Source organism: Furipterus horrens, unplaced genomic scaffold (genome assembly GCF_987537825.1).
Source record: "Furipterus horrens unplaced genomic scaffold, mFurHor1.1.pri manual_scaffold_4, whole genome shotgun sequence".
Classification (NCBI taxonomy): domain Eukaryota; kingdom Metazoa; phylum Chordata; class Mammalia; order Chiroptera; family Furipteridae; genus Furipterus; species Furipterus horrens.
The window spans coordinates 92,910,735-92,923,261 of record NW_028327174.1 but is presented as its reverse complement, the minus strand read 5'-3'; the positions used below and the strand labels follow the sequence as shown (position 1 = coordinate 92,923,261).

The 12,527-nt window shown below is 35.4% G+C and overlaps 1 protein-coding gene across 4 annotated transcripts in view; it reads left to right on the top strand.

The window, feature by feature from the left end:
• The window catches only part of CDK8 (cyclin dependent kinase 8), a 130,298-nt gene that overhangs the window by 66,689 nt on the left and 51,082 nt on the right, over positions 1–12,527 (top strand). For all 4 annotated transcript variants that reach the window (XM_090273774.1, XM_090273773.1, XM_090273775.1 and 1 more), the window contains exon 4: positions 6,447–6,587. In XM_090273774.1, the coding sequence (XP_090129900.1) occupies positions 6,447–6,587 (141 nt within the window). The remainder of the gene's footprint in view (positions 1–6,446; positions 6,588–12,527) is intronic.

The following is a 12,527-nucleotide window of genomic DNA, read 5'->3' as shown; positions in this document are numbered from 1 at the left end:
CTGAAGAGTAATTTTGTATTTGGAAAGCTTTATAAACTAAATGTAGAAAATTTACTTATTATTTTTTGAATATTATTCACAATTGATATTTAGTATTCTAATGTAGTTTTCCTATTTTTATCAGAAGAAATGAAATATTGCACTCACTTGAATCAAGCATATTCTTGTATAGGAAGAATTCTTGGTGGCAGAGAACTCTACTACAAAATTAGATTGGCATAAAAGTGTAGTCTCTTGTGGCTTTTAGTTGTTTTGTGTTTGTGTGACCTATAATGAGATATTTTAGATACCCATACTCAAATATTTGAAGATTCTTGAAGTAATTAGTTTATCAGTTTAGCTAATATAATGAAAAAAATGATGCTATGTTAATAAAAATCATTATAAACTAAGAATTTATTTTATCTAAATAGCTGAAATACTAACAACTCCCTCAGTATTTTGCATTTACGAAGAAATTGTTTTTAAAATTGTTATTTATGAAAATCTTGAGTAACTCAAAATTAACTCCTTTGTTTAATATAACAATTAACCTTTTTTAAAAAAAAATCTATAATACCATATGGGGAATAAGACTTTCTGCTATGTATATATGAAAATCTGTAACAGAATAGCCAAAATAATTTTGAACCATTCACAAAACGTATATCCTGATAAGTTATGTGTAAGGAGCATGTTAACATAGATTACAGTCTAAAAAACAAGTAAACATAAGTACTACATTAGTTTATTAACAACTACTTCATTACTGTGGACTGTATTTTTTCTGACATTTAAAAGCAATAAGGTCTTCCCCTGGCCAGTGTGGCTTAGTTGGTTGGAGCGTTGTCCTGTAACCAAAAGTGCAATCCGATCCTGGTCAGGGCACATGCCTGGGTTGTGGGTTTGATCTCTGGTCTGGGCATGAATGATTCCTTGTTTGATTCTGGTATGATTCCAGTATGGGCAAATGCAGCCCCCAGTATGGGCACGTACAGGAGGCAACTGATCATTGCTTCTCTCTTGCAGTGATATTTCTCTCCCTTCCTGTCTCTAAAAAGCACTGAAAAAAACGTCCTTGGGTGAGGATTAAAAAAAAAAAAGTAATAAGGTCTTTAAATACTGCACTGTGTTTTGCATAGTGGTCTGTACTTACTAAATTTATTATGTCTTTGCATTTATTGAGACAAAAAATAAAATACAGGGTGTGGTAAAAGTAAGTTTACAGTTGTACGTATGGAAAATAATACATTTATTAATAAATACTAATACAAGATTAAAATCTGTTTTTCACATACTCACAACTGTAAACCTGCATTTGCCCCATCCTGAATATACACTAATATGTAAGGTGTTATAATAGCCTGATTCAGTTTCAAAAAACTTTAGAATAATTTTCATTCAGCTGTAATTTGTAATTGTAAAAACAAAAATTTAAACTAAAACTAGCACACATTCCAATAAAACTGTTTACAGTATATTCACCTTCAAAAATAGTAAAATAGTTTTAAACTCTTGCTAATTTTCTGAGTTAGCCTTATTTATACAGTTGTAACTTTAACAGATTTTAGAAATTGAAGCTTATCTGCTTTCGGATTTTTAAGAAATACTTTCACTCTATTTGTAGATTTCAGTTTTCCATGGCTAAATGTGGTGTGATTCAAATTGTTTTTATAAGTTATCTGGAAAGAATTATTTCAAACAAAATATACACATGAAATTTTCTGTTTCATGAAACTGTTGCTCAAGGTTTATGGTGGTTGTAAATTTTTTTTTCACTGTTAGTTTCTCTTCTTTAAAAGAAATCAAATCAAGTAGGGGTTGTTTCAATAAAAACTCATTGACTCAGGTGGCCAACATTGAATTAAACGCTCAACCTACTCAAGCCTAACATGAAATCAAATGATATAATCCCAATTTATTAGGAAATTTCCAGGCTGGTTTATAAAAACAATTTGTAGTAAAACATAGTTGAGCCTCAGAGATAATGGAATTCAATGTGATGTACTAGAATGCTAGTACATAATATTTTACATGTAGGTATAATAGTTTTACTTTTGCAAATTTTACTGCATGTGATGTTGCCAGATATGTATAGATAGTCAACATTGGCTTTGTCATCATCTTATTAATACTCATTTAAGCCAAATGAGTACTTATAATGAAAACCAAATGCTACTTCAGTTCGCTAAAACTTACTCCTTTGTTTTACTTTCTTATTTTCATGGGAATATTGAAATGAGGGCAGCAGAAGGTAACTAAAAAACAGTTGTAAAAAGAATCATTTAAAAATTTGGTGTTGGTGACATGCATACTCTATATTTGCTATATAGCCCTGTAATAAAAATAAAGATAATGGGACTTCCAGCTAAGATGGAGGCCTAAACAGACACACTGGGTCTCCCTCCACAACTTAGAAGGAATACAACTACCTCAAAACTAGAGACAACCAGAAGTTCCCGAAAATCAAGCTGCATGGAAGTCCAACAAACAAAGATATAAAGAAGAAATACTCATCCAAAAGGTAGGAGGGGCGGAGCCAGGGCGGAGAGGATGCAGTGTGGTGGTGGCAGCAACGGCGGCAGCGACAGGCCGGTGGAAAGCGCAGTTACATGTTTTAAAAAGTCGAGGGACACCTGGGGAGTGTTCCCAGCTGCTCACCAGACCGTGCAGCTCACGATCCCAGCACCGGGGAAAATCAAGCCTCATTGCTTCTGACTGTGCAAACCAGAGGGGGATGGGGTGGAGGAAGAAACTGCTGTTCTCAGCAGAGTCCACTGGTTTAAAGGGCCCCCACGGTCCTAGAACATCCACAGATGCACCCACTCTGGGAACGACGGCCAGTGCAACAGCTAGAGAGGCACTAGTCCCATACGAAAGTGAGAGAAGTGCCTGGAAAAGGGGCGAGTGCTGAGCAAGTGACATTGTACCTTCTCAGACCCCTCCTCCACATATAGCGCCACAATGTAGTGAAACAGGTCGCCCTGTACTGATGAATACCTAAGGCTCTGCCTCTTACAACATAACAGGTGCGACAGCTCTACCTAAGACACATAGGCAAACAAACACAGCAGCCTGTCAAGATGAGGAGAGAGAAAGGTATGGCCCAAAAGGGGGAACAGATCAGGGTCCCAGTGGGAGAACTAAGCAAGGAGGAGATAGCCACCCTAACAGATAGGGAGATGGCCAACCTAACAGACGCAGAATTCAAAACACTGGTGATAAAGATGATCACAGGCTTGACAGATATCCTTAAGTATGGCAAACGCATAAGGGAAGAAGTGAAGGCTTTTCTAAGTGAAACTAAGGAAAATCCACACAAAACCATTGGTGAAGGGAAGGAAACCAGGGTTCAAATAAATGATTTGGAACATGGAAGAAAATAAACAGTGAACCAGTATAGAGTGAGGAAACAAGAATTGAAAAAAAATAAGAGACTTAGGAACCTCTGGGACAGCTTTAAATATGCCAATATCCGAATCATAAGGGTGCCAGAAGGAGAAGAGGAAGAGCGAGAAATTGAAAATTGATGTGAAAAAATAATGGAGGAAAGCTTCCCTAATTTTGCGAAGGAAATAGACACACAAGTCCAGGAAGCATGGAGAGTCCCAGGCAAGCTGGACCCAGAGGGGACCACACCAAAACACATCATGATTAAAATGCCAAAGGTTCAAGATAAAGAGAAAATCTTAAAAGTAGCAAGAGAAAAGCAGGGTTACCTGCAGAGGGGTGCCTATAAGACTTATCAGCTGATTTCTCAAAAGAAATTTTGCAGGAAGAAGGGACTGGCAAGAAGTATTCAATGTGATGAAAAGCAAGGATCTTCAACCAAGATTACTGTATCCAGGAAAGCTATCATTTAGAATGGAAGGGCAGATGAAGTGCTTCCCAGACAAGGTAAAGCTAAAGGAATTCATCATCACCAAGCCCTTATTATATGAAATGTCAAAGGGACTTATTTAAGAAAAAGAAGACCAAAAGCATGAACACTAAAATGACAACAAACTCACAACTATCAACAACTGAATCTAAAAAATAGAAACAAAATTCAACTAAGCAAACCAGTATAGGAAGAGAATCATAGGTATGGGGATCATTTGGAGGATTATCAGCTGGGAGGGAGAAGGGGGAGAAATGGGGAAATGGTGCAAGGATTAAGAAGCATAATCAGCTGGTACAAAATAGGCAGGGGAAGTTAAGAATAATATAGGAAAGGGTGAAACCAAAGAATTTATATGCACAAGCCATGGACATGAACTAAGGGGGTTGGGATTGCTGGAGGGAAGCGGGATACTGGGCAGAGGGCACCAAAGGGGAAAAATTTGGGACTACTGTAACAACATAATAAAATATACTTAAAAGATAAAAAATAAAAGGTAAGAAATATGCCCACTGTAGTTTTTTGTAGTTATAACATATTGATAAAAAAAGTAACTTGTAATTTCCTCAAGAAATAAAAAAAATGGAACTGTCTTATGACCCATTGATTCCGCTGCTGGGAATATATCCTAAGAATCCTGAAGCACCAGTTCCAAAGAACCCATGCTTCCCTGTGTTCATAGCAGTGCTATTTACAATAGCCAAGTGCTGGAAACAGCCTAAGTGCTCATCTGTAGATGAATGGATTAAAAAACCGTGGTTCATTTACACAATGGAATACTATTCAGCAGAAAAAAAGAAGGAATTTCATACCTTTTGTGACAGCATGGATGGAACTGCAGACTATTATGCTAAGTGAAATAAGCCAGTCAGAGAAAAACAAAAACCATATGATACCACTTACAAGAGGAATCTAAACAAAACAAACCAAGGAGCAGAGACCTGGAAACAGGGAACAGACTGATAGCTGCCAGAGGAAAGGGGTGAGGGAGGGATAATGGTGGAAAGAAGGAGAAAGCATTAGTCAAAGAATGTGTATGAATGACCCATGGACATGGACATCGGTGTAGGGGTTGACTGGGAGTGGGGGTAGGGCGGGACGGAGGAGGGCAAAGGTAAAAATTGGCACAACTCTAATAGAATAAACAAGAATTTAAAAAAGCAAATAACTTCTGCTCTTCTTGGTTTCATCATTTGTATAGTGTTAAAAACCTTGTCCAATAAATATAAATTTTTTAAAAAGTAACTTGTAATAACCTAATGAAAGTGTTAACTAAAGAAGTATATACGACACCAGTTGTATCTCCCCTCCCCTCCACATGTGTTCCTTTCATTCTTAATCTGGTAGGTTTTAAAAAATGATGTATTTTTATTTATTTTTTTTTAACTATGAGAGCCACTCAGACCAAGCTTGATTGCCACATCATTTCTTAAGTGATTATTACTTTGTTTGCCTGCTCTTAAATACTTTGAAGTAAAATAACTGAGAAGAAAATAAAACATAGATTAATCATTAGACTACATATGCACTGACTGACATACTTTATCTTCCCACCAGGTAGTCTTTTCTGTATATTTTGTCTTTGGAAAGTAAAACGCTTTCACTCATTAATTATTAGTTATTCCTTATCCATGTTCTGCTTTCTATATCATAAGAAAATAGAAATTAAATGTGTTAATCTATAATATTAAATATCTCCTGTTCTAATTATGTTTACTAATTTCAAGAGTATGCTTAATTTTCACTCACAAATAAAATACTGGTCAAGAGTCTGCTCTTGTGCATATTTGATGCGGAGCATATGCCCAGTACACAGTCCGGTAGACTGCAGCTGACTTCAGATTTTCTTGCAGTTTAAGAGTGCTTTAATTAAAATGAAGAAAACATATCAAGAGAGTTTGAGACATTGCATCTAATTTCTGTTGAGGTATACTTATTTATAGTGAATTTTCTGTTTATAAAGTGGTATTGTGTTTTCCTGGATGTCCACTAACTATACCTTGAAGGCTTTGATGGCTGGCACAAGGCTTTTAAAAAATATATGAATTTTTCTTACTTCTAAATATTTCCGGTGAGAACTGGTCATTTACATATTATTTCTTTGTGCTTCTGTATATTTTATTGAAACATTTTCCCATTTACTTTCTTTATAACCCACATATCACAAGTAGGCCCTACATCTATGCTATATCAGCCAGCCAGAAGTATCTCTTGAAATTTGTTCTATGGTTTTCTTTTCATTTAATCACTACAGAAAAACAGTCATTCTCTTCTGGAAGATTTTCTATCAGATAAGCAAGGGTGTTAAGTATACTATAAAAGTAATTTTTAATTTTACCTTTAAAATAAAATTCATTATTTCCTGCTTCTAATTATTTATTTGTTGAGACACTATCATATGTTTAGGAAATGAAATTTTAGCTGCAGTTATTACGGTTTATAAGTTATTTGCTATTTAGCAGAATGTGAAATTGTATTTTCAATATCTTTGGGAATTCCTGTTTCTTTTTCTGTTAGGAAAATACTATACATCAAATTATCTTTCCCTTCTTTTTTAAGTGTCTGGTGATGTTTTTCTTTCTTTCAGCATATAATCAAGTTTCACAGAGCTTCTAAAGCAAACAAGAAGCCAGTTCAGTTACCTCGAGGAATGGTGAAGTCGCTATTATATCAGATCCTAGATGGGATTCACTACCTGCATGCTAACTGGGTGTTGCACAGGGATTTGGTAAGTTGAGCTGTAGTTAGGGTTAAGCTAGAAAGATGCATTTATATTTGGATTATTTTGTGGTTGTGTTTAGACAGTTGGTGCTATATAGGCTTGTAAACCTTGTAGAGGGTGTGGGAGTGCTCCAGTTTCAGAACAGAGCCGTAGCCTGAGCTTTTTATATAAAGTGTCCTGCTTCTCTGATCTACACTGGCCATCACCTACCAAAGTGAAGAGGCGAAAGAGGGCACATTGTTTTTCCTAAGCTTTTGTTTTTTCTTAAGTCTGTAAATAAAGTATTGGCTTGCTTTATATTGTTATGAGATGCCAGGCACACCCTAGAAATTGACATATTTGTCAATAACCTGAAAATAAAACTTTTGGAGCCTACTGTATGCATCTCTTCTTACATGCTATAAGAAGAGATGTTAATCTACTATATTAGTAGCAGTCTTATGGCCACTAAGCCTTTATTAATCAAAACTAAGTACATCATTGAGAAGCATCGTCATGTTAAGGTGCATTAAATTTTAAGAATGTAGAAACCGCAGAAATTGGCTTTTTAAAAAAAAATTTTGTGTGGCAGAATAGTCTGACTTTTTTTTACCCATCTAACATGAAATTGTTCATTAAATCTTAATAGATTTACATTATTTAAGCCTCAAATTTCCCTTTCTTAATGCATAATTCATTGTTGTGTTTTTGTTATTCTTTGTCAGGGTAGTAACTGTAGTGAGATTTGTAACAGTGCCTTCACTTCAAACAATTAAAAGCACAGTACTGGAAACTATCTGGTCCCTATTTATGAGTGTAGGGAAAAACCCTGTAGACTTTGAGGTGAAGCTGATCTGCCCCTCATGCAGATATTCTTTCCAAGCTGCTTTATATATAATGCATTTAATCTCTGGCCTTCAAATCAGGTGTTGCAGTATCATATTACATCTATCTTTAATACACCTCCTTCAAATACATTTAATGGTAGTTATTTCATCTCCACTTCTCATACTTAGAAAGCATTTAGACTAAGACAGATAACACATCAGAAATTTGGTTGAAAGAACTTTTTTCCTTATGCAAATTTTATATTTATTAGAATTAGAATATTTTATTTACAAATAGTGGATTTACAGAACAGAAATGAGAAATTAGTTTTTATGAAGTTGAAAATTTCAGCTTTTAGGGGGTGGAGTCAACATAGGGAAAAACTGTTACTACTTTTGAGCTCCTGACCTTTTTTATTATCTCTAAAATCTGGGCTAAAGGGCATTTTTTTCCCCTATAGAATTATGTTAAGATAATGTTACACTTTATTGTAAATTATTTCTTCATCATTATAATATGTATGTTTATTAGATGAATAAGGTGAATACAAACTGAATTTTAAACCAGTATTTGTTTTTATATTAATGTATAATGTACTTGAACCACTTACAGTAAGTAGTATTATAGTAATAAAAATAATTATTTTATTTTTGTTTTTATATTAATGTATAATGTACTTGAACCACTTACAGTAAGTAGTATTATAGTAATAAAAATAATTATGAAGTCTAATTTCTGTTACCTCTCTTTTGGGAAAGCTTTCTGTTGATGTGGCTTAAAAAAATTCTCTTGGACACATGGATAGGGTAAAACAGGTCATTTCGGTCGTCTCTGTTGTTAGTGCTGTACTGAGAGTTGGGGGTCATGGGAGCCAAGGTGCAAGCAATGAAGGCAGGCTCTATATATAGGTGATTTTAAAATAGTAATGAAATAGACTAAAAGTAGTTTTTATTGTCACTATATGCCAGCAGTTCTGAACGATATCGGTGATAAAATATTTCTATTCAGCTGAGGCAAACCACCCCCACTCCTCTACTATTGATATGCCACTGCTATTTAGTTGTCTCTTTTCCAAAAAAAATTTCCAAATCGTAATACATTGTTTGTCTACTGTTACCTCCTTTGCTTTCTATATTTGAAGTGAGATTTCCTGTACTATCTGTGCATGACTTCTTAGTGCTGTTTCTAACCATCTAACCCTTCTATGCACACAAAGGCCCACTGAAACATTGTGTCATTTAAGTGATAACCTCTGCCCCTAATCTGCATCTTCTTGGTTCAGGTGCCTAACTCTTGAATTATTCTTCAATTCCCAAAGGAAAGATTCATTGTCACATTTTTATAAAAATATGCCAACCTTTCTGCCAACTGGAAATTAAATTTCAGTGTTTTGATGTTATATAATTAATTTTTCAGCTATAGCTACATGAAATATTAATATATGTATTAATAAAGCGTTTATGCTGAAGAATACTCTTCAGAAGATGTAAAACTTGACTTTTTAAACCCCTCTCAAATATTTATTTGCAGATGAAGTATTTACCCTATAAGAACAAATATAATTAATAGTTAATTATATTTTTTGCTCCTTTTCAGACTGTTTTAGGTGAAATGTAGCAATACTGACCTTAAAAGATTTATTTAGATTTCTAGTGTTACGAATTGAACCAGTTGGTTGAGTTGCTGACTTTCCAAAAGAAATTTCATACTAATTTGGATAATTGACACAGAATCCCTAAAAACACCATTTCAATAATAACCCAAAGTGTTAATGAAGATTTTGTTTAATAAAATTGACTTTATTATTGTATTAATAGAAATACTGGTTTGAGATTATAGAGTTATGAAGTTTTTTTGTTTGATATGTAAAGCTGAACTTTAACAATTTATAATTGTATTTAGTAAATGAAGGTTTTATTACTATTAATCATCACATAGTAGCAGATCAGTAATTGGGGTCTATCATCCTTGATGGGAAATAGAGATTTAAAATTCTAGAACCCTTGTTGGGCTGAAGGTGGTAATAAGTGTATATGAATGGATGTTTTAAGAAAATGAGTCAGAGAGGAAACACACACAATATTTATTTTTCTGAGCTAATTTAAGAATCCAAACTTAACTTTTTACTTTTAGAACATTAAAATATCTATGTATAAGTTGGGTGGGCCAGCAGGCTGGAGCCCCAAGGGAAGAGTTGCAATTGACTTCAAAGGCAGTCTGCTGGCTGAATTCCTTCTTTTTCAGGTGGGTCATTCTTTTTCTATTAAGCTCTTCAACTGATGGATGAGGCCCACCCACATTATGGAGGGTACTCCGCTTTACTAGAAGTCTAATTTAAATGTTAACTTTATCCAAAACTCTGTCACAGAAATATGCACAATAATGCTTGACCAAATATCTAGACACCTTGACAAAATGAGTAGATACATAAAATTACTTTTCTATATAAATGCGTAAACAGAGTCACCAATGGAAGGCATGTGGGACAAGTTGTTTCAGGTTCCCCTGCCCCCCCAGCCAGGTTACCTGCTTATATAAAATAGGAGTGTTGGGTAAGGACTATGAAGGATTTTTACCTAGTATTATAAAGAGGAACTAAGTGTGAAATCTTAATGAAAACTTCAAATAAAGAATACGTTTAAGTGACTCAAAATAAGGAAAAGTTTGAAGTATGTTAGGCTGATTGGATTGAGTTTGATAGTTTTTCTGAGTCTCATGAAATAAAAAGACATGAAGAATTAAAATCATATTTGATACCTTTCATATAAGAAATCAGGGTTTGATTTAACACTTCTGAAAAGGTGGTCATCCTGTATTAAATTAAAAGCACATTAGTGATATCCACGATGGCACTGGAATAGGTAGCAGCTACACTCACTTCTTGCCAGGAACAAGCTGGAATTACAACTAAATTATAGAACAATCAGAGAATAACAAACTGAAGGCTAGCCGAAGAGAAGTCTTAAATTCTTAACTAAGAATTTACAGAAAAGCCACATTGAGATAGCTCAAAACAGGTTGCCTGGGCCAGTCATAAGCAATTTCTGCCTGCACCAGAGTACCTTACAAGAGACCCAGAATCACATATGGCCAGCTTCAGACAACATCAGAACAGGATCCAGTAAGCTTCACAAGTGGTATAACCAAAGGGAGATCTTGGCAGGCACCAAAGCCCGCTGAGGTGGATTCTGCTTCATGTGGTCAGTACCTGCACAGCAGCTTGCATGCCATGGTCAGAACTGAGCCTGTCAGTCAGCCTGAGGGGCAGTCCCAGGCATGACCAGGCCAATAATAATCAAGACTTGATTATAACAGTAGGGCTCACATAACCCACACAAGGTACATTCCTGGAGCACCCAGATAAGTTGACCAAGGAGACTGCACCACTGGACCCTGCAGGGCACCTACTACATAAGGCCATCCAAGGAAGAAGCAACCAAAATGGGGAGACAAAGAAATAGGCCCCAGATGGAAGAACAGGAGAAATCCAGAAAAAGAGCTAAATGAAATGGAGGCAAGCAATTTATCAGATATAGAGTTCAAAGTAGTGGTTATAAGGATGCTTAACAGCATAAAGAAAAACATAGATAGCATAAAAGAGGACTAGTCAGAAATAAAGAATGCAACATCTGAAATGAAGAATACACTATAAGGAATAAACAGTAGGCGGGATGCAGCAGAGGACTGAATCAGCAATTTGGAATACAAGGTAAAAAGAACACCCACTCAGAGCAGCAAAAAGAAGAAAGAATTTTTAAAGAATGAGGATAGTTCAAGGGGCCTTTGGGACAATATGAAGCATAGCAACATCTGCATCATAGGAATACCAGAAGGAGAAGAAATAAATCTATGCCTTTATAGTCAATTAATATTTGACAAAGAATCCCTGGCTGGTGTGGCTTAGTTGGTTGAAGTGTTGTCCTGTAACTGAAAGGTTGTAGGTTTGATACCTGGTCAGGACACCTACCTAGGTTGCAGGTCCAATCCCTGATCTGGGCATGTGCACGAGACAACCAGTCGATGTTTCTCGCATCTATGTTTTTTTCTCTCCCTTCCTCTGTCCATTCCTCTCTCTTTAAAAAGCAATTTTAAAAAAAGACAGTGTCCTCAGGTAAGGATTAAAATATTTGTCAACAGAGGCAGAAACACAGCAGGGTACAGATAGTCTATTCAATAAATGGTTTTGGAAAAATTGGACAGAGAAGTGCAAAAAAGTGAAACCATAGCACCTTTTTACAGCATACAAGGAATAAACTAAAAATGGACTTAAGACTTAAGTGTAGACTGGAAACCATAAAAATCCTAGAAGAAGTAATAGGGAATAAAATCCTGGACATTTCTCATATTAATATTTTTCTTGATATATCTCTTCAGGCAAGGGATACAAACGAAAAGTAAATAAATGGGACTACATCAAATTAAAAGTTTATGCACAGCAAAAGTAACCATCAATAAAATGAAAAGAAAACCTACTGAATGGTAGTACACGTTCATCAATGATACATCTGAGAAGTGGTTAATATTCAAAATTTATAAAGAACCAATAAAACACCAAAACACCCCAAATAATCCAATTAAAAAATGGGTGAAGAACCAGAATTGACACTTCTCCAAAGAGGACAGACCATTGGCTGATAGACATGTGAAAAGATGCTCAATGTGACTAATTGTCAGAAATGCAAATTAAAACACAATGACCTATCACCTCATAACTACCAGAATGACCATCATGAATAAATCAACAAATAACAAGTGTTGGCAAGGGTGTGGAAAAAAGGGAACCCTTACGCACTCTTGGTAGGAATGTAGATAGGTGCAGCCATTGTGGAAAGTAGTATGGAGTTACCTCAAAAAATTAAAAATAGAACTGCCTTATGACCCAGCAATTCCACTTCTGGGAACTTATCCAAAGAAACCCGAAACACTAATTTGAAAGTATATATACACCCTTATGTTCATTGCAGCATTATTTACCATAGCCAAGATTTGTAAGCAGTCCAAGTGCCCATCACTGGATGAGTGGATAAAACAGCTGTGGTACATTTACACAGCATTATACTACTTGCTGTAAAAAAGAAGGAAATCTTACCCTTTGCAACAGCATGGATGGACCTGGAGAGCATTATGCTAAGTGAAACA